At 49.3% G+C, this 22,254-nt stretch overlaps 2 protein-coding genes across 3 annotated transcripts; one reads left to right on the top strand and one right to left on the bottom strand.

The window, feature by feature from the left end:
* Window positions 1-513: 513 nt before the first annotated feature.
* Window positions 514-18,559, bottom strand: LOC129380622 (uncharacterized). The gene is made up of 4 exons (XM_055062192.2): window positions 18,310-18,559; window positions 5,136-5,301; window positions 2,446-2,726; window positions 514-684 (listed from the first exon to the last, which is right to left on the bottom strand). Exons 1-4 carry the CDS (start codon window positions 18,319-18,321, stop codon window positions 676-678), a joined length of 468 nt encoding a protein of 155 aa, XP_054918167.2. The 5' UTR covers window positions 18,322-18,559; the 3' UTR covers window positions 514-675.
* LOC126546276 (uncharacterized) lies at window positions 11,520-14,396 on the top strand. 2 transcript variants are annotated; one of them, XM_055062191.2, is made up of 2 exons: window positions 11,520-13,059; window positions 14,217-14,396. In XM_055062191.2, the coding sequence occupies exon 1, from the start codon at window positions 11,953-11,955 to the stop codon at window positions 13,012-13,014; it is 1,062 nt and encodes a 353-aa protein (XP_054918166.2). In that variant the 5' UTR covers window positions 11,520-11,952; the 3' UTR covers window positions 13,015-13,059; window positions 14,217-14,396. The 2 variants fall into 2 exon arrangements, with proteins under 2 accessions (XP_054918166.2, XP_050050389.2); XM_050194432.3 differs by having other exon boundaries at window positions 11,526-13,017.
* Window positions 18,560-22,254: the final 3,695 nt, after the last annotated feature.

Here is a 22,254-nt window from a genome sequence, read left to right as displayed (position 1 = left end):
AGCGTCAGGAACGCAAAAAATCTATGGGCAGTTTGCTGAGCTAAGTTGCGATAGGCGAAAGCCTATCTATGGCTGCCTCTGTTGCCTTAACTGTTCGGTGAACGGACGCTGCCGTGGATCACGTGATTGATCACCGCTTTCCTGCGTTCACAACGCACTGTGCACGGACAATGGTGAGCCACTAAAGGCTTACGCCTTAATATTTACGACCTGTACCACTAAGTGCCGGGTAAGAGGCAAATTATGCTGCGAATGAAAAACATTAAGTTTTAGGGAAATACGAGTCTCCGAGACGCAGAGCTGCTTATAAAGGTAAAAATAACGTGCTTGGTCGCACTAGCCACTGCCCCGTTGCGAAGTGGATGCTGGTGAACTGCATCCACAGAAATTTGGATGATTTTAACCTGTACTGATGCAATTGCGAAACTGAAGCTGGTCAGCGAAGAATGCATAAAGCTTGACACACTGCCGCTGCAAACCAGAGTCATGGCGAAGAATGAACGCACAAAAGGCTTCTGCAAAGATTCACAGGAAGGTTTATTTGTAAAATAGCAATAAAAATGTTCACAGGCTGTAGAAAGTTACGGGAGATCTGTGGCATAAAAGTAGTGACAATGTCCTTGCGGTTCGCTGCCCTCTGTAGGAGGGATGCACCTATAGGTGGAACAGCAGCGCCTAAGGGGGCTGAAATTAAAGTAGTGAGTACTGGTTAATAAAAACACCGGGCAAACAACGGGCAATACAAGAATGCGGCAATGGGGCTGCAAGCATATATATATTCGCGAAAAGGCAGCCATGCAAACACGTCATATAAATGGCACACGTGACCAGGTACGCCGCCGCGGTATCCAAGTGGCTATGGCCTTGTGCCACTGAGCTCTAGGTGGCGGGTATCATTCCGGCCTCGCCGGCCCGAGTATAGATAGGGCCGAAACGCTGATACACCCGTGTACTTAAGACCAATTCGTCAAAATCAATGAAGAGTGAACAAGAAACCTGATGGCACGACAGGCGCGTTTTGCACCGAGCCACCAATCAATTACATTCATGATACCAGTGAAAAACGGCATCCAAACGCAAAGCGATGTGCGCGTCATGAAATGATGCACTGATGACGTGACATACCCGTCACGCGTAGGTACCAGCACGACAAGCGGCGTCCCTCATTTCACGAGTACTCTACAGGCAAGACGCCACTCGCTGCTATGGATGCCAAGAAATTATGGGAAGACGCCACAAACGTTGCAAAGTGCGAGCAGCCTTAGGGGAGGCAGTTTCGGGTGTATGCAATGCGGTGTCACTTTTGGCAAGCGCTCGCTCATGCAGCTAAACTGGGGTAAATCTAAACAGCTTCAGATAGCAGGGCAAACGCAGGACCACGATAGTGGAGTGGTCGAAAGCCTAACACCGAATACAGCGCGGGCTCTAACCTAGATGAAAATGACCAGCGCAAAGTGCGGCCTTCTCGGTGAGGCATTTTGAGGAATTAAGCGCACTGACACAGATAGGAACAAGTCAGTGCACAGGCAAGATGTTTCTGTTAACAGTGGTCGTTTGTCTTAACAGAGTGTCGTTTTTCTAAGTTTGCGCTTAAAAGGCAAACTACAATAAAATTTCACTTTGGCCAAGTTTGTTACAAATGAGTATAGTGTATACCAACGAATCACTGTTGGCAAAGGTGAAATTGTAATTTTATCGTTAGCAGCCTTTAAATAGCAGCTGGGACGACGACACCTGTACCCTGTGGTGGTCACTCTGACGGTAGCCCCAGCACGCGGCATACGAAACAGAATGAATAAAGGAGTTCACCGGGATACTGGTAATGTATCTCTTTTAACAAGTGCATTGTCATTAATTTCACTGCAAAATGTTATTACGATGAAGAAAAAAAAACGGGGTTAAATATCACCATTTGTCTGACACTGTAGCCGAGGTTGGCAACGAGCATAGCAAGAGCTGTGGTCAAAGGCAGGAACTACGCACAAATAGCGCTGAAACGGGAGCAAGGAAGTGACGTCACGGATGTTGGAGCAATTGTTTCCGTATCCGGGTCATTCTAGCACAGAAGCAGTTATTGGAGACTTTCCAAATTCAGTCATTGGCTCTTTTAGAATACATTATGGTCCATCCTAGCCGGTGAAGGGTTAGCTAGGTGAAAACAGACGCATTCAACAAGTATGAAGCAATGGCGAGTTGGTGCGGGAACTTTAAGGCGGCGCTCACACCGTCTTTCGTTCTTGTTCCTTTTTGGCCCAACAGGCACATCTCCCCTTATGTTGTAGTTGGGGGACTGACTAATACACCTCAAATAACTTCCCTGTAGTGTTTCATTAAACATTCCTATGCAAACTGTAAAGCCGCTTTTCGTGCTCGCCTTTTTTGATCGCTCGGAGCAGGTGTAGCTATAACGAGTGGTACGCGCAATAATTAAGCCAGGAGAGTTACCGTCTCCGAGTCCTCGCTGGTGGTGTAGGACGGGTTCTTGACCATATCGACGCTGACCGTTGACATACCACTGGGGCCGGGTTGGGGAGAGTCAGTCGGTGGGAGCCTCGCCGGTGGGATCCTCACCGGTGGGCGCCAGCTGTCCTCGCTGATCGTGGACGAGGTGTCCGAATAGCTTGATCCGACTTCGAGCTTTAAACCCGCTGCCGCAGCAGCACCAGCTGCACCCGGAGGGATGGCACCCTCGGAAGACGAGGACGAAGGCTCTTGGGTGACTGCACCTGGGCATAGCGGACAGCGAAAGATGCGCTCTGTCGAAGGCCGGCATGCCTGTTCACGTGTGCAATGTCAATGCGAAGCATTAATTTGCCTTGGTCTTGGCCCATTGCGGCAGGCAGCTAGATTATCGTCTCGCTTTAATAAGAATAAACCAATGTTGGACCGACGGTGGAATCGAACTTGTGCCGTCGAGCACAGCAGCCCGGTCAGTGCGGATGACAAAAGTAGAGATCCATGGCGACGGTGTAGACACAGTCGAGCTACGGCAGCGCCTCAGAGGCAATCTGAAGCGTATTTCCTGCATTTTTAACCTATATATACTGGGACGCTAGTTTTGGCCGCCGAAGTGCCACAAATGAAGCAGCGCGAGCGGCAGCCTGAAGCAGACTTTTGTTCATGCGTTGTGAGCGGCGTCGCCAGCAGAGCAGGCGGAACTTTGAACGTATTCAGGCGGTGACGCAGCTACGCACCTAGACATAGAAATGGGGCAAGAACAGACGGCAGAAAGCGCGGCGTGCGCAATTAAGCCAAGAATTTCGCTTTATACCGGCCCGATTCTGCGTCGAGGAACGTTGTGTGCAACGCGCTGACGGACCACTGCCGGAAACTGACACAGCGAAGTTGGACCGGCCTTGCGCCGGCACGGACGTGTTTACCGCGCGTATGCTGCAGCGAAAAAGCGGCGCGACAGCGCCACAAGACGGCGGATCACGCATCTATTCAGCGTTCTCTGGGACTGCGGATGCGTGCTGACATTTTACGTGCTGCAATTGTAGCACACAGGGCTACGTGCTCTCGTACGTAGAAATAAACACTTCGTGAAAAGCGGCACATATATTCTGTTATTGACAGCGCCAAAGAAACCGCAAGAAAATACACACGTGCCTGTGAGTGCAATAAAATTGAGAGTTTTAGATTAGGGGATGCAAGCGGCTTGCGCAGGCAAGAACGAGGAGCTACGGTACTGCGCATGCGCAGACTGAAGCGTCTGCGCAGTACCGTGGCCCTTAGTTCTTGCGTGCGCAAGCCGCTTGCGTCCCCTAATCTAAAGCTCTCTAATGAGGTGCACAGCGGCGTAGCGCGGAACACGTAGTGCAAAGCGAGCGAGAGCGCTAGCAGATTTCAAGCAGCATCAGGGGGCTTGAGAAACGAGCACAGCCAAGTTGGATTTATTACGGATCGTGTGTGACGTGGCTCAGTACGTTTTGCGCTTTCTCCAGAGTTTGCCAACTTATTTTGCTGCAAAAGCTGAAAATAAGCGCATGAACATTCCCCAAGTGCTGGAAAAATAAATAAATAGTCAAAAGGAAGGAACGAAACCAAAGCATTCGTTCGTTAAATATAGATTTAAATTATATGTTCAATAAATATGCTACCCTACAGGCTTCGTGCGTTTGCCTCTGCAACCCGGAGGTGTTTGTGAGAAGACAGATCGCCCCCGCGGATCTATAGCTATGCCACTCCCCTGGCTCGGCATTCAAACAATTACGCCGCGATCGCATGCATAGTTCTCTCGTTCCAAAGCCACCAAACTTTTAAACGCTCGGCGAATGCGTCCCGTGCTACTACCTCGTCTTCTTTCCTTGTAACAACTTGTGCTCTGAGGCGCCGTGTCAGACTGCACTTCTGCATCGGCCTACCATGATCAGCACTTCACTCATAGCACGCTACGTAGAAATTGTGGTACGTTGTATACCGAATTCATGACCGCCTAAGTTGATCGTGCTTTAACATTTATTCGTCGGAGTAAACAACTATCATCGACGGTGTTCGATAGACCACATAACGTAGCCGCAGGTACGTACGATCTCGCAGTACGCAGTTACTGATGACGTCACAATCCGCCTTTCTCTCCCTTACGCTCGTCCACTATCTACGTAGAAACCAAGAAGTAGCGTGCTATTACGGCGTTGCCGCCATGCGATCGTCATCAATGTGGCCGTCGTCGTCGTTGTGCTGCTGTCGTCACAGACACGTACGCTCGCAACCAACACACGCACAATCTCCCAATTCACGGGAACACGTTGGTCCGCCGGGCATCGTCCTGCGGAAGCCCAGACATTGATGGACAGCCAGGTAACCTGCGAAATCCTTCGCATAACATCGATTCCCACGGGGCGTGGTATCTGGACAATGTTTTTACGTGATACGGTGCGAGCGTCGACCGCACGGCGTGTCAGCCAGTGTCAGCGGCCCGGCCGGCGATGGCGAGGGGCACTCCTGAAGTCAGCAGCGTCGACAGAATACATTCCAACTCGAAACCACCTTGCGCGCCCGCACATAAGCTCGCCAATCATGCCACCGCTCGCCGGTATACCGTAGGCCGCTGATACGCCGTGCGGTCGACGCCGTGTGGTCGACGCTCTCGCGGATTATTAAACAAAACAAAACAAAAACTTGCGAGGGTGTACCTTGCTGTTGTTGCGGCTGCTGCTCCTCTTCTCCTCCTTCCCCGCCACCCAGGCACGACGGCATCCGGACGCGTAGCCGCTTTTGGCAGTCTTCGCACGACTTGCAGCAGCACAAACCGAGCATGTGCGACATAGCTGTGTCCGTCACTGGTAGTTTGAAGCAGTGCTGACAGGAAAAAGGTTCGGCTTACACTCGGAGTGCCGGGGGGAGCCACTCGACTCGCGTTGCTGCTTGCTAACTGAGCACGACCTCTGCCGTTGTTTTGATATATGGGAGAGCTAGCTGGTAACCTTATCGAACCTTTCATGTGTAAGGGCACGCGCTCTTGGCTATTGCCTCCACGGTGCCACGATTAGTGCAGGAGTGTGTGTGTGTGTGTGGACCACGTGACGACATGTTCAATGAAGATGTAACGATGCTCAGTGATGCACGCAATGGTTACGTGATGACGTAATCAAGATCAACGGAGGCTTGGCGAGGCACCGCGTGAATGGCTTCCTGATGGCGTATTCGGCCGATCATTTCAGACAGCTCGTCTGAATTGCAACCAATGTGCGGTGAACGAGGGTTTTTGTAATCAGCTGCCATCTCAGTGCTGCAGCTATGGCCGCCAACCTAATTCCTGGCCCCGTGCTCGTGTATGCGTGCCGTATCTACACATGCCGATGATGAGCATGATGATTTCTATTGCCATTTCCTTCGAAGCCGGCGCAACAAAAAATAGTCCCCTGTAGCCTGTCTGGTCTAATCAGGTACGTATATCGCAGTGTAGCATTTTGCTATACCTCTCCTCGACCTTTTCTTTCTACATTAAAACATATTTCGCTGTATTGTACAGTTACCAACGCTTGCATCGACTCAGCTTCTATTGATGTCTTACCAGCTTTCTCTCTATCAATATGTTCTAAACGTCTGACCTGTTTATGCTTCCATCCGCTCTAAATAACAGTGCTTCTGGCAGGTCGATGATACCTACGGGTCTTACTGGGTGGATACTTTGGCATGCCATTACAATGCGCTGAGTCGTTTCCAGACTTTTTTCTGCAGCATACACATGCCTCTTCCTGTTGCAAATATTTCCTCCGGCACCTTTTATTCCTCACTCAAACATATCGGGCCTTAAATAACGAGGCACGGCCACTTTCCGTTCTCGCCCAGATTTACTCTTTTGATTTCTTTCTTACCCTATTTGTAAATTTCGATAGGCGTTTTTTTTCCAGCCTTTGCATCCAAGTTACCGTCTGCTTCTCGCGCTTTTGTTTTTAAGACTGTCGGTTATCTATTTACAGTTTCAATTACCGAGTACTTGGTAGCCAACTTTCATGATTTCTTACTTTATTCTGTGCTCACGCTTTCGAGGTACCGATATTTGTCCACTTCAGCCACCTATCTCTTTTCATCCACTTTACCTGAGTCTTTCATAAAAATAATTTTGATCTGTACTTCTCGGAAGCGGCCCAACTCATTTCGTCCTGCGCTACCTCATTTTTGGATTTACCGTGGGCTTCCAATGCCAAGTGGCCCACCGACCTTAGGTTAACTTCCAACCCCGACAATATAACTGACTAAAGCACAGAACCGCCTTCGCAGACGTTAGCGCTATTCCCATTACTATTTTCCAAATTACTTGCGCCCCTTCATTTATTGTAGCACCAAAGTTCTGTATAGTTCGCACATATATAGCTGCAAATCCTCCAGAACGGTTATGTGCAACATTGGAACGAAACGTATACAGGGTGTTTCTGCGAACACTTTAAACATTTTTGGAAACAGCGTGGGGCAGATAGCACAATTGAAGTCCATAAGCTAGTGTAGTCGAAGAGGCGGACATTACATAAACAGAAAATTGATATGAATAATCAGCTAATTAACAAAAGTTCTTTAATTAAGCTTTTAACTAATTATCTTACGCCACATGTATTGCAATTTACAAATTCTAGCGGGTGACACTGCAACAAGGCATATCCAATTGAAAAGAATTGAATGGATGCCACCATTTACGAGATATGCACCGTCAAACTTGCGGTAAAAATGAACTGTCGGTCCACTTACTTTCTTAACAAAACGTAGTTTTATGTACTGAAACACAAAAGCAACTGGAACGCCAATTGACTTCTTCGCAAACTTCTGGAATTAATGTCTTGAAACTGGTGCCATCCTGAGAATTCGTTCCAAGTGGATCCGCCTTGCGAACTCCCCGGCTAGAATTTGTAAGTTGCAACATGTGCCATGAGGTAATTAGTGAAAAACTTAATCAGTGAATTTTAATTATCGTAGAATCGCAGAGCGCGCGTGGCTCTACAATTCCCTTCTTCAGCATGTAGCGTTTTGTACCTTGCGAAGAGGCGCCATAACGTGTACCGAAATGTCAACACAGGCATCAAGACTACGTGGCGCACATGTCTCATACCTTGACACGTGGCACGACACGATGCAACTTTTACGTGTCGTCACAGTTGGTGGAATACAATGCAACTGCTATGCAAATTTTGCACGTATCGACGCTACGCGGTGCGCATCTCACATCGCGTGACAAGTGGCACGATTCAATGCAGCTACTGCTACTGCAGCTGATTATTAGTATTAATATTTATTAGCAACACCTTTGGAACGGGGCGGTGACAAATTGTCGCCTAGCCGCGCTGGATTTAATCAGGTAAGCTATACATGTTTTCATTCTACCATTTTTGTATGCATCTGCTTAACATTCTTTTTCTTCAATCATTAAAACTTCTCTATCTACCTTGTACTACTACCTATGCAACTGCTACGTGGCATGCCACCTGGTGCTACAATATGCAAGTGCAATGCAAAGTGTGCACGTATTGACGCTACGCGGCGGGCATGTCACATCGCGTGACTCCTCGCACGCTAGGACGCCTGTATAGGGCTTGTTTCCACAGCAGCTCGCAAGCGCCGACGAGGTTAAGTGGTTGCTGCAAAGTGAAAACGACAACGAAGACTGAGAAAACCGCGTTCGCCGTGGCGCGAGACCGACGTCATCGCACGTGCCGGAGCGGCTTGAGAACGTCTGAACAAAGGGCTGTCACTGAATAAACGGGCGCAGTGTTCCCGTTCTTGTGTGGGCTTTATTATGCTCCTGGCCTTCCCGCCGGATGCCGTTCCCGCCCGGTAGCAGTCATAACAGTTGAGTTATAACAGTGGAATAGTTGTTGACTTCCACGCAGCGGTCCCCGTTTCGATCCCGGCAGGAACTGGGTATTTTTTCTTCTCATTCCTGGCCATAGCTGCGGCGGACACTGAAGGCGGCGTCGGCGGACAACATCGCCAGCCGAAAGGGCTATTGGAATGAGCCCATAACAGCTTGCGCCGTGAAACGTGTATTCCGATTCGGCGCTGGGATTTCTGTTCGTTTGTTGGCACGGTACGTTGCTAATAAAGCGAGGTTTTCTTCACGTCTGCTTCGGGTGCCGAAAGTACGTACTTCTGCGAGCCTTTCGTTAATTTACACGCACTGTGAGTCGCAGGTACCACGTGGTGTCCCTCTCGAGAAGACATGACCTTCGGAATGTCGTCCTGAGTTTCAGATTTGGTCCGTGCAGGCAAGCTGCTTGCGATATCACATGCGAAAACGCAGTAGTTGCATGGTGCGGTATGTTTTTTTTAAGGATATATGTATTATGATTCGCATCAATGTAAAGAATATGCAGCCGCGGTCAAATGCTGTGTCGAGGGAATATGACATGGCAGCATAGTATCCGGCGTTTCAACGTCGCGGTCTACGCGAGACCGTTTGGTTGCAGCGTGTTCATGTCGGCTTTCACGTGTATCTTTCCCAGTGAATTAAGCGGCGTCGCAGTAAAAAAATGATGGGGTTTTATGTGCCAAAACCACTTTCTGACTCCGGAAATTTTGACCACCTGGGGTATTTTAACGTACAGCTAAATCTAAGCACACGGGTGTTCTCGCAATCCGCCCCCATCGCAATGCGGCCACCGTGGCCGGTATTCGATCACGCGACCTCGTGCTCAGCAGCCCAACACCATAGCCAGGTTCACCAATTTCTACCCAGCCGGGATCACATAAATTCAGCCTCACATGCGTGTGCGAGTCTGAGTGAGCTAACTCTCGAGTGAGTTCGCCGACCTATATATAGATTACATGACTATAAAGTTTTGACATGTGGGGTGCATAAGCAAACATTGCGCAGGAATTCGTTTCGCATAGGATGAAAACAAGGACAATTGCACACATTGTAGTGAATTTTATAGAATTTAATTGCATGAAAGATTCGCCTCATGTCGATTCCACCAAGTGCCCCGGATCTGTATCATATCGTTTTTTGTCGATACTGCTGGCTATTTTGGCCAATACTAGGTGGCCACATTGCGTACATTTCAACGCAAAGTTGAGTAAATTACTGCGGCGCAATATATAAAGAGAACGCTTACATCGTTCCAAGTACGACAACCAGAACATGATACAAACACATGCGTATAATCCATGCACACAGATGCTAAATACATGTAGAGATAGACTCATACTGCAGCCGAGCTCGCCGCCACCTTTGCAAAAAAACAAAACATGATGGCTGACAACGCAATGAGACCATGTATTGTCATGCCTCTTGCTTGGTCCATGAGCTGTCGGAGAAACATACGTGGAATATAGCCGTTACCACGAGGTAGCTGCTACGGACGCTGACACAGTCCGCTGCCGGCCACTCGACCACTCTAGACATGTGTGAGAGATGCCTGTACTTGTATTTTCTTAGTGCATTCTATAACTTCTCTGATATCGACAGAAGCTTTTGACAGGTAAACTCGTATGTATCTATCTGTTTAATAATAGGTAACTCACATACACTCAAATACACCTATTTTTGTGATTGCTACACACGAACAGTATTTACAGGCCTGAATAATGTGCAGCATTATATTAAATTACGTCACAGATTTGGGTACATTGTAAAGGAACGCGAACTTTTGCTGACGCCTGTTACAATTAGTTGTTTAATAAGTCTAAATGGCTAACGAGTGAAGTGCGCCGACAGTAAGTCTACCGGATGTTGCCCGACGAATTGAAATGACTCGATAGCGGAGGTTACTTCGGACGGTGATGCCACGGAATCACTCAATACGATTTTTTCCTTTTCAACCGGCCCTCTCGCGAAGGCGTTCCCGTAGCCCAACAACAATGAAGCCCTGCGCTCCATAGAGAACTCATACACGAGCATCGCGGCATGGAGTCAGGACAATCGTTTGTGAAAGGTCCCCGTGCGTTACTACACAGCTCTTGTATCCAATGCGCACGTTGAGCGAGTGCTCGGTGTCGCTGCAGATGTGTTCACAAGAAAACGAGGGAAGATTAGCGACTGAAATTTCGAAAAGGAATACCTTAACGGAGATAAACAACCTGTGAAGGCCTGCAGAGGACGCACTGAAAGAACCAGGCCAGCTCGTTCTTTTTACTGTATTTGTGGAATGGTAATAAACGTGGGGAGAAAAGTAATGCAAAAAAAATAATCGATTAATTTTTACTAATTGGTCAGTTGCTTTCGTGGTGCAGTAGTTAGCCATGGTAAACAATAGCATATTTGAAAAACTAGTTGTAATTGTAATCGATAACTTGTTTTCTTCTGTAACCTGTACATGTATGTATGTATGTATGTATGTATGTATGTATGTATGTATGTATGTATGTATGTATGTATGTATGTATGTATGTATGCATGCATGTATGTATGTATGTATGTATGTATGTATGTATGTATGTATGTATGTATGTATGTATGTATGTATTTCAAAATACCTTACAGACCTAGAAAGGCATTGTGTAAGGAGGTGATACAGAAATTATGATTGTAAGAACTCACGAATGATAGAACAACCAATTAGGCAACAATTATGCACGAAGTACAGCTAAAATGAGGAGCAGAGGAAAAGCAAAATATCAGTCACAAAGGAGTGTCACTTACTAACAAGCACAGCCATTACACTCAAGTGTTACAGGTGAATATATATGTAACAATTTTGTCAGAAAAAAATAACAAGAACTCTATTGCAAAAATAGCTGGTGCCTTTCCTCCACAGGCGGTCTTTTTTGCCGCCAGAATTGAGGTTGACTACACCGATCCAATGATGCACTGAATATTGCACTGTCTGGGCGCCAAAGCAAGCACGCAATGTGACAATGCTGAAAGGTATCGGAGCAACAATTGCGCGTGAGCCATATCACCAAAATATTATTGACGGGGGGAGCCTATCTCTGCGCTGGGTTGCGTTTGCGGCTCGATTGCGCTCAAGAATACAGTTTCTGTGAAATGTAAAAAAAAAATAATTATTATTAACGATGTTTTGTACAGTTGGTTTTCCCGTACCATGTTAATTTCGGGACCGCTTGCAGATAAAGAAGTTGCAGTGCATTGTCAGTGCAGCAAAGCACGCCACGCGCCCCCTCATTACACTGCCACAATCAAATGTCGTCACTGCCCAAGCATTTTACGTGACTGGTCAGACAGCGCTGAAATCCGGCACGTTCAAATCATGATGTACGGTTTCACTACGGGCTTGTGCCTAGCGAAGGAACGCGCGATAGACTCATGCGCTTCAATCAAAGGCGTGGCGGCAGTCTGGCATCGTTTTCATTTATCTACTGCCCTCCGCGCATGCGCTATGCATGCGGTGGGCCACAAACATATGCCGTACGCTGTTCGATGCGATGACGACACACACAGCCTGCCTCATATTACAAAGGCTTCGAAGCGGATGCGTTACAAGGAACGTCGCAGCGTGGGCAGCCGGTGGCCGCAGTCATCAATTCTAGCCGGTAATTGCAGAAAGTTTTCAGGCCACCATGGACTCCGGTGGTAGCTCCTGCACCTGCAAGACCTGCGACGACTGCCTGAAGAGGCTACGTGATGGTTCGTCTTCGCAGGCGGCAAGCACGAAGCGACCGGAACTGCAGGAAGCGGAACAGTCAACGCGCGAGGAAGGCATGGACACAGCCTCCGATGTCCGCGAAGCTGAGGAAGCGCAACGCCGTCCGAGTACCACAAGTACGTCCACCGATAGCAGTGCGTCTTCCTTCAGTAGCCCGTCGACGGAGACAACTGCGTTGACTCTCTCTATCGAAAGTCGCCAGCTGAGTTCTTCCTCGGAAAAGGCGGCGAGCAAAAGCGCGACAACTGGGGCGCTTGCCGGCACGCATCCTCGTCTGTCCTCGGCAACACTGTCTTCTGGAAGCATGGCGGAATATTCGGCCGATGACGAAATGAGCGTCAGCTCTAGGACCTCTGCACTAGCAGAGTCATTGTCACTTGGGCCATTTTCTCAAGGCACGGTGGCCAGTGGAAGTCTCCGCTCGTCTTCATCGGGAACAGGTGCCGCTGCTATGGCTCCTCCAGCTGAAGGAGCGGAAGCACTCGGGACACTTTCAGAGGTGACGTTTCCGTCAGCAAGTCCGGATGACTGCTTCCTGCCGCCGGAAGCGACGACCCTAAGCCAAACTGCGCCTGCCCTAGCGGAGACGAACCCCGACCAATCGGAGGCGACGCAACCACCCACGAGCGAGGAACCGCAATCCCCGATGGACGTCAGCGGAAGTGAAGGGACGACGTCCACTGGGTTCAGCTTTGGCCACAAGGTCTCTTCGGGACTGCCATTGACGGGAACGTCCGTAGAGTCGTACGCGCAGAGCACAGTCAGTGCGACTGGAATGTCCGTTGGATCTGATGAAACTGTCGCCGACGCCACCGACGCGAATGTTTCCTCGGCCATCTTCGACGAACCTTCTGTGATGGATGAAAGCGCAAGCGCAGGACGTGATCCAGCAAAGCCGGCCCCGGCAAAACTGCCCAGCCCGCAACGCCGTCCTCACGTCAAGGATCTCGATCACATGCGTGACGAGGACCGGTGAACGGTGAGTCTCGAGAGTGAACGTTTCCGGCATCCGCTCTTTCAGGTATAGTGCGCATGGCCGTTTCCGACTGAAGGGATCTAGCATACAGCATCCGTCGTAGGTGTGATTTGCCAAGGCGTTCGTGCTCAAGAGCTGCTATGGAATACGGAACATGCCGAGCCGATGCAGGATTGTGGCAATGAATATAATGTCGCGCCCAAAAACAAGGGAATATCTGAAAACGCCGTAGTGGGAGGTGCTCTGGTTTCTAGCTAGCCAACTGAGGTTCTTTAGCGTTCGTTTAAAGATGGTATGCAATCGTTGCTTTTTTTTTCCGCCTTTGTACGGGTCTCGTGTTCCCCAGCGGCAAGCCGTAACCACCATGCCCCCGTGGCGGCCAGTTAAAAACGCAAATTCTCTTTATTTTTGCTTCCCCGTGTCGCTGCCTGTTCGCAAGCACGTAACGCCGAGCACGTTGCGTCGTTTGCTACCTTTGACCCTTGCTTTTTGCAGCCTCGCAACTCTAACCTGCTCTGCTGACTGCTTGGTCATACACGCGATCCCTCGCGGTTCATACCTATCTTTCAATTGCAGAAAGCGCGTACAGGGTGGATATGAGTGCAAGTACTAGGTCACGCGTACCATTGTCGATGTTGCGCCAACTTTCTCTTACCCCATCTTGCCTGCCCCTCATTCCCTGTCGAATCGCGCAGCGTTTCCACGCTATTCAGTACCCGCTGCAGCTCCTAGACGACAGCAGTGTTCAGTAGTTGAGCTAGAAGCCTGTTTCCATTCTCTGCTGCGGTGTACGTATGGTGTGAGGAATGTAACAACGTTATGCCAGCGCTCTCGGTTCGCACAATCGATTTCAAACCGTAAGCAACTGCGGCGTGTCGTTGCCTTCCAGTGCAACTTCGGGAACTACATACCTTCCAATAACAGTAAAACACCGTGTCGGCGCGAATGCGCAATTTATCCTACTTATAATCGACAATATTGTGAATATACCACTGCCACGGAAGGCGGGATTGCTCGCCGATTAGCTTCGCTCGTAACCTTAGTCTTTTCCGCGCTGGCAATACACCCACAAGGTATTCTCAGTAAGTCTAGCCTCGAACGGTGTCACGCCATTCATACTGTCGTATTTTTCTGTCACTTAGCCTTTTCTTTATGCGCCTGGTTTTGCTCGACCTAACTTTTCCGTCTCTTTCATATTTCAGGATCAGTAGGACAGCCTTCCGGCGCCACCTCGCAGATGAGTTCGTCATCCGTGTAGCAAGCGTGAACTTCGTTGATTCAACCGGCTGCAATTTTTGTTTGTTTTCCATATCTTCCAAGGTTTTATATGAATAAATCACTTGCCATGTCGCCGCGATGCACACATGCTATTTCTCTTTTTATTTGATGTATGTCTTTCTAACTCACCGCGTAATAACTCTCGCAGCTCCGAAGTGTGCGGTGCTGGGACAGCTATACAACCAGCACTAATTGCTTTCACGTCGCTCCCTCGCATGCTCCCCCACACAACAGATCACGTGAATATCAACGCGCGCCGTGGGGGCCAGTCACTCTCCTTGCTCTTCGACTTGGCACTAAGACGACTGCGACGGCGGGCGCCGCCATGTTTGGTCACGTGGTGACGCGTCCATTGCTTGCGTCCTCCGGCCTTCGCTGCCTGTTTACAATGGCGGCGCACGATGCCGGTGTGGTGCAACAAGCCCTTATTTCGGCGTTCGTCGCCGACAATGACTGCATGAACGGTACGAAACCTTGGCCAAGGCTTCAGAAGACATGTAAATGACACGAATCCGTCTTTCCGAGCTCATTACGCCTTGTCCACATGCTACGGGCACTGCTGTGCTGTGCACGTAGCATAGGGCAGGGCTAGAAATCGTTTTCAAGGACACCGGGGCAAGCCTTTTGCAGCCGCCGTATAAATCAGTTTCACAGACATTCGCTCATAGTTGCTTTATTTATTGGCAATGGCTTATTAGCCGCAAGTGGTCGTTTCATTCGTTCAGTAACCGTGCGATGTCATAGCATTATTTATCTTTTGCATGGTCACTCATGAATGCGGCGATTGCGCTATATTTGTTTATGCCGCGCACCCACCTTCACACACCTTTCTTGCGGTAGCTTACAGAACAGACGAAATATTCTTCGTTTGCACTTTACACTGCGACTGAGGACAAAAGGTTCAGCTTCAAACATTCTAACATACCTTATGTAAACCCCTCAACGGTCAGCATACTCGCTACTAAGTGCACTCGTATCTAATAAGTGATTGTTGGTATTGGCGAGTTTCCGTGAATGGGGCTGGATGTTAGCGAAGACCAGCAGCATGTTTACAAGTGTGAGCGCACAGTCTATTTGCGCTGTTACCCGAAATATCCCTTCCGAGAACTTCGTATTCGATAAAAATTATGGTTGATCCCTCTTTCATAGGAATCGGTAGAACACGCAAGTGAGGCGTGTATTCATAGAAGCTGTTCATTGTGCGCGCCGGAGAACTGCGTTCGCGCAGTTCGCAAATAGGCGTTCGCAAACCGCACACTGAAAACAGAGCGGACTGTATCACTTCCTGAACTCGCGGGCCGCTGCAGCGAAAGGCTCACGACTTCGGGTCGGCGGCCATGTGGTAGGTTTGCTTAGCGCGGGGTCCTGCTGCCGAGTCGCTTCGGCGAAGGTACGGTCGGCCACAAACGTTTACGGACCACGGGATCTCGGAAAACGTTCAATTTTCGAGCAGCTTGTGACCAGCAAAACAGAAAATCACAATGTCGTTCACATATACTGGTAGAAGCTGTAAATTCGAATGACAGGCTGCGCTATGAGGCTGCGCAGATATTCAGGTTTTGTGTTCCGTAAAATTTTGTGGTTGACTGTACGAGCATTTTGGTCCGGCTCCGTAGTGTCTTGGGCAGCCAGTTGAGTTGCGACGCGCTCAGCGGCAATGCGAGTTGCAGAGTTCGCAGAACGGGTTCGCCACGAACCCGTTCTGATTCATGCTGGCGTGTGTCTCGCAGGACCAAAGCGAGATTCGCCCGTTGGTGTCGTTGCCTTAGTGCGCCGCTTAGCACAGCGGTTTTCTGAGTTAGTGCCGTCGCAAGCAAAGCAGTCGGCGGCGTGCAATCGCTGCCGATGCATGTTGAATCTGCACTCCGTAGCCGACGAAGCGTCACAGGCTAATCCGACGCGAAAGACAGACCATGTGCGGAAACTGCGTCCGCACTTGGTCCGCCGGAAGACGTCCGCCATGATGGTTAGGCACGCCTCATGGCGGGCTCCAGGGGATTTGCTGTAGGCAAGTGCAAGTAGACGATCTGCCTGAAGGAGATACATTATTATATTGCTGCTACCATACGTAGATAAAAGTGTGCTACTAGGCCCAGGCTCAATACACTTATTCGCTGACCTGGCGGTAGACGAAGGAACGACAGTAATGGCCGCAAATAGCAGTATGCGAAACGCACTCTCGAATTATCAGACGAAATAAACATTTAGCAAGTCGAACGCACATATTGCAATTTACGGGTATGTAAAGCGAAAGTTTAGTGACGCGAATAATGAAATGATATGCAACTAATAGCGATGAATACAACTCATCCTGTGCAACGTGTGTAACCTCGAGCAATGTTCATGTTTGTCAACAGAGATCACATAGTTAATTTATACAAAACACCACTTACATAAACAGACACTCGGAACAATGGTATGTGCCACGGCCGCGCACAAACTATGACTTTCACACAGTAAGTTATTGCTTGCCGAAGACATTAAATAGTGGTGTTCGCGTAAAGCTTTGAAAGTTTTCTCTCGAACCCAGACGTGCGGCAACCGTTCCTTAAGTGAGGACGGGCGAAGGGAGCTTTCACAGTAAGCTTGCTTCCTACATCGATCCTTCGCTGTAAGGAGGCCTCACGTAAGGTTAGGAAGCGGTCGAACGAAAGGAATGTTTCATCGTTTGGGCCTAGGGCTTTTCCAGGTCCACTTCCTCTTACTGCGCTTCCTGAAGAAGGTATTCATTACCCGGAGTCTATTGCATTCCGAGAATTCTACCAACAGCTCTCCTCTAGTGTTCCTAGAATTGATGCCGTAGTTGTCCAACATTACCAATATACTCTAATTAGGAACTTCTAGATTTTCTCCTGACGTCAGTTGCTGCCTAAGATTCTAAGCGCGTGCCGGCGCTAATCAAACTCGTATCTCTGCAGTCTGCTCGGCACTATTGTGCGTACGTTTTTCCAAGCATGCGTAAAGTAGTCAAAGATGGCTGAGTACATTATCCGGCATCAAAGAAATTATTTCTGCCAAATGTAGCGAAGATTTGTGAAACGGAAGATTGGAAGTGGGCGCTCAGCCACCCTTTCACGCCATTTAACATTAGATGAGTTATTCTTTTCTTTCCACAACGAAAGGTCGCCACGCTACTTGAGTCTTGTTCCCAGCTAAAAAATTAAATCGTAGTGTTCGCCCATCACTGTGACCAAGCTACGGTGAGCCAGAGTGGTAAACAGTATTGCGTAGATAATTTACTGTTTACCGACTTAGCTTACGAGGTTTCCGATTACTTCTTCCCACCGGTATTTCTTTCCCCCTGTTTGATCAGGTGCCGCCACATAATTCAAGGCACGTGCAGCGTTCTCGAGATCACCCAGAAAAGTTGCCTGAAGGCGACGTTTCGGCCTCCGAATGTAGCGTAATCGAAAGTTGCTGCGCAGCATACCAAAACAGTGGAAGAGAGAGAGAGGACTATTTTAGAGCACAGCTCTTACGCGCCCGTTCCTGCGGAGAGCATCGGCGTCGTACCTCGTAAGCGAGCGAACGAGCACGGCGAAAGATGAGAGCGAAGACGGGGCGCAGCGGCGGAGGAAAAAAATGGCGAGGGCGAAGAGAGCGCGAGGAGCAAAGCGGAGAAGGAGGGTATGGCGAAAGCGTGAGAAGAAAAGCATATTGTTGCGCAAGTCGGGCTCTGCGGCGATGACGGCTACGAGATGGCACCAGAGTAGCGCGCGTCGTCTGTATGGAAACAAAGCGCTGCATGAGCGGAAGTCATGTCTGCGGCGGCTGCTGTTAATCGCGCCCATGCGTCACCCACGCACTTCCTCTCGCGATCCCTTGATTAGCGAGGCAGTCGCGCCACACTTCGCTCCGTTTGCAACGTGTCGCACAAGACAGATTGCCCACGCCAGCCAATATATCACGAAATGAAAACACGTATACAGCTGCGTTTAAATTTTGCATTAGGTAGTATCGTATAATCATCGGGGATTTTTTTTTTTTCATTCCTTAACTTGCCGAAGTTCGTCTTACCTTCGGTCCCATGAACGGTGAGAAGTATATCGCCTTCCAGGAGCGCTGGTAGACACTTGCGTCGTCGTTCGGGCGACCCAGGTTGTCCCGCAGGTGGCATCGTGCGGCTTTCGAGACCAAATTACAGGCACGTCTGACCCACTCTTTGGGAAAAGCTGGGGATCTCGAGTGGCCTCCCGAAAGGCTGGCACCTCCACGGTCATTGACGTCGTGCGCCCGTTGTATTTTCGTTGCAGCAACCCTGCGCCAACAAAGGAGCCAATGACCAGGACAGACATAAACTTTACTCCGACACGATTGTGACGTGAACAGAGACTAGACATCGGAAAATTTTTCTCCATGTCACTTTCACCTACAATTTTCCGCAATGACTGTTGACAACGGCTTAAAAAAGCTAACTGAAACCCTTGGTATAAGGTGGATTCTGCAAGTAGAGATCACGGAGCGCGACGAAGCTTCGAACTTTACCTTAAGGCGAGAGTCTTAGAGTTCATGCCCTGATCAGATGTTTTCACTATGACCAGAATGCCAGAAGCCTGCACGTTTCTGCAGGGTGTATAGGATGTGCCGAACACCTATCGGTTCCGTTGTTCTTTCTGACTAATTGCAGAATCTAAGACGTCCGTTCACGGCATTGACAAAGTTTGATACCCGCTTCGTTTACAATGTTGAGCGGTGGCTAACGATGTATGTGTCCGTGTTCACTTCCAGGCCAGGGCTTTCGACAAAATTCGTCAAGGATGATGTTCCCGTTAGCGTGCCTTCGGCAAGTCATGGCTCGGTAAGCGTGGAAAGTGAGGCACATTGGCAATACTTCAATTAGAGGCTCTAGTGCGTTGCTGAGATAACAGTATTCGTCAACGGGAAAACTTTACTTAGATAAGATTACTTGTAAAATGAAAAATTCGGAAATGGTCAATTTAAAAAAAATGACAATTTGACGTGTCTATGAATTCTCTGTATTCACTTTTCTTATGTGCAAGAAATCGTACAAGGAACGAAATTCTTATGTTAGCATGATTTGTGTAATTCCTTAGGCTTTCAATAGTGAAATTAGCACTTAATCAAACGTACACAAACAGAGGAACTAATTTTTGCAAGTGCAAGCGCACGTGCTTTATTTTTCTTCACATAATCATGGTTATACAGATATCTGGACCGACAGCCAGGGAAGGCTAGTTTGCGGTCCAGTGACGAATTACAAAAGACAGGTCAGGCGCAGATTTTAACACCACAGTATTCCGGAACAAGTCATGAGTTACACTGACAAGAAACATTCCGAAAATACTCGTACATGATGAAGTTTCGGTCAGCCTGCCAGAGAAACCACAACAAACGGAGGGACTGTTAGGCCAAGTGTGTGGCGACAAATTCGACCAGCCTGCCAGAAAAAGCACAAGAAACGGAGATCCCATAAGGCCAAGTATGTAGCGAACTGGTTAGTTCGGCCAGCCTGCCAGAAAAAACACAGGAAACGGAGGGCCTGTTAGGCCAAGTGTGTACAGAGCTTGCAAATTAGGCCAGCCTGCCAGAAAATGCACAAGAAATGGAGGGGCGCGTTAGGCCAAGTGTGTGCAGAGGTAGAAAGTTCAGCCAGGTGGCCATGAAAAGCACAAGAAACAGTGGGCTCGTTAGGCCAAGTGTGTACATAGGTGGAAAGTCCAGCTAGCCCATCCGAAAAAGCACAACAGAGGGCCCATTGAGCCAAGTGTGTATTTATTTGGCATGTTCGGCCAGCCTGCCTTGAAACTACAGGAAACGGAGGGCCTGTTAAGCTATGTGTGTACAAAGCCAGCGAGGTCGGCCAGCTTGCCAGAAAAAGCACAAGAAGGCCCATAAGACCAAGTATGTGCAGAGGTGGCAAGTTCGGCAAGGCTGCCAGAAAACACACAAGATACGGAGGGCCTGTAAGTCCAAGTGTGTCTGGAGTAGGCAAGTTCGGCAAGCCTGCCAGAAAAAGCGCAATAAACGGAGGGCCCGTTAGGCCAAGTGTGTACGGAGGTGGCAAGTTCTGCCAGAAGCACAAGAAACGGAGGGACTGTTAGGCCAAGCTTGTACTGAGGTCTCAAGTTCGGCCAACCTGCTAGAAAAAGCACAGAAATGGAGGGCCCGTTCGGCGATGTGTGCACGGACGCGGCAAGTTAAAAAAGCAGAACAAACGGAGGACCCGTTAAACGAAGTGTGTACGGAAGTGGTAACTTCGGCCAGCCTGCGAGAAAAAGCAGGAAATACGGAGGGCCCGTTAGGCCAAGTGTGTGCAGAGGTGGCAAGACAGTCCAGCCTGCTAGAAAAAGTGCAGAAATGCGGAGCCCGTTAGGAGACATGTGCACGGAGGCGGCAAGTTAAAAAAGCAGAACAAACGGAGGGCCCGTTAAACAAAGTGTGTACGGAAGTGGTAAGTTCGGCCAACCTGCCTGAAAACGAACAAGAACAGAGGGTCCATTAGGCCAGTGTGTGTGGAGTCAGCAAGTTCGGCCAGCCTGCCAGAAAAAGCACAAGAACCGGGCGAAGTGTGATGCGGCCTCAAGTTCGGCTAGCCTACCAGAAAAAAGCAGAGGGCCCATTAGGCCAAGTGTCTATAGACATAGTAAGTTGGGCCAGTTTGTCAGAAAAACACCAAAAAGCGGAGGGCCCATTAGGCCATGGGTTTTTCGAGGTGGAAAGTTCTGTCAGTCTGCCAGAAAAAGCACACGACACGAAGGGCCCGTTAGTCGAAGTGTGTACGTAGGTGTCAAGTACGTCCAGCCATCAGAAAAAGCAGAAGAAACGGAGGGGCAGTTAGGCCAAGCCTGTCTGGAGGCAGCAAGTTCGGCCAGCCTGGCAGAAAATGCACGAGAAATGAAGGGCCCGTTAGGCCAAATGTGCATGGACTTGGAAAGTTTGGTCAGCCTGTCAGAAAAAGCACAAGAAACCGAGGGCCCGCTGAGCCAAGTGTGTTCAGAGGCGGCAAGTTAAATAAAGCAGAAGAAACGGAGGGCCCGTTAAACGAAGTGTACACGGAAGTGGTAAGTTTGGCCAGCCTGCGAGAAAAAGCGGAAAATACGGAGGGCCCGTTAGGCCAGTGTGTACAGAGGTGACAAGTCCGGCCAACCTGCCAGAAGAAGCACAAGAACCGGAGGGCCCGTTAGGCCATGTGTGTATGGAGGTGGCAAGTTCTGCCAGCCTGCCAAAAAAAGCACGAGAAACGGAGGGCCAGTTGGGCAAAGTGTGTACGTCCAGCCATCAGAAAAAGCACAAGAAACGGTGGCTCGTTAGGCCAAGTGTGTCTGGAGGCAGCAAGTTAGGCCAGCCTGGCCGATAAACCACGATAAATGTAGTGCCCGTTAGGCCAAGTGCGTACGGAGGTCAGAAGTTCAGCCAGCCTGCTAGAAAAAGCACAAGAAACGCACGGCCCGTTAGGCAAAGTGTATATAGGGGTGGCATGTTCGGCCACCCTGCCAGAAAAGGCACAAGAAATGGAGGGCCCGTTAGGCCAAATGTGTATGGACTTGGAAATTTGGCCAGTCTGTCAAAAAAAGCAAAAAAACCGAGGGCCCCTTAGGCCATGTTTGTACGGAGGCGGCAAGTTCGACGAGCCCCCAAGAAAACGCGCAAGAAATAGAAGGCCCGTTACTCCAAGTGTGCCTGGAATAGAAAAGTTCGGCAAGCCTGCCAGAAAAAGCACAAGAAACGGAGGGCCCGCTAGGCCAAGTGTGCACCGAGGTCTCAAGTTCGGCCAGCCTGCTAGAAAAAGCACAGAAATGGAGGACCCGTTAGCCGATGTGTGCACGTAAGTGGCAAGTTTATTCAGCCTGTCAAAAAAGAAGAAACGGAGGGTCGTTAAACGAATTGTGCACGGAAGTGGTAAGTTCGGCCAGCCGGCGAGAGAAAGCAGAAAATACTCAAGGCCCGCTAGGACAAGTGTGTACAGCGGTGGTAAGATAGGCCAGCCTGCCAGCAGAGGCA

This window comes from Dermacentor andersoni, chromosome 10, assembly GCF_023375885.2.
Source record: "Dermacentor andersoni chromosome 10, qqDerAnde1_hic_scaffold, whole genome shotgun sequence".
Lineage (NCBI taxonomy): Eukaryota > Metazoa > Arthropoda > Arachnida > Ixodida > Ixodidae > Dermacentor > Dermacentor andersoni.
This window is presented reverse-complemented; position numbering and strand designations above follow the sequence as displayed.

What these genes read in the sequence shown, in the direction of transcription:
- LOC129380622 (XM_055062192.2), bottom strand. An exon ending in GCAGCCGCAACAACAGCAAG is followed by an intron (nt 2,727 to 5,135) that starts GTACACCCTCGC and finishes CGCTATGCCCAG; the next exon opens with GTGCAGTCACCCAAGAGCCT.
- LOC126546276 (XM_055062191.2), top strand. Translation starts at nt 11,953, where the DNA reads ATGGACTCCGGTGGTAGCTCCTGCACCTGCAAGACCTGCGACGACTGC.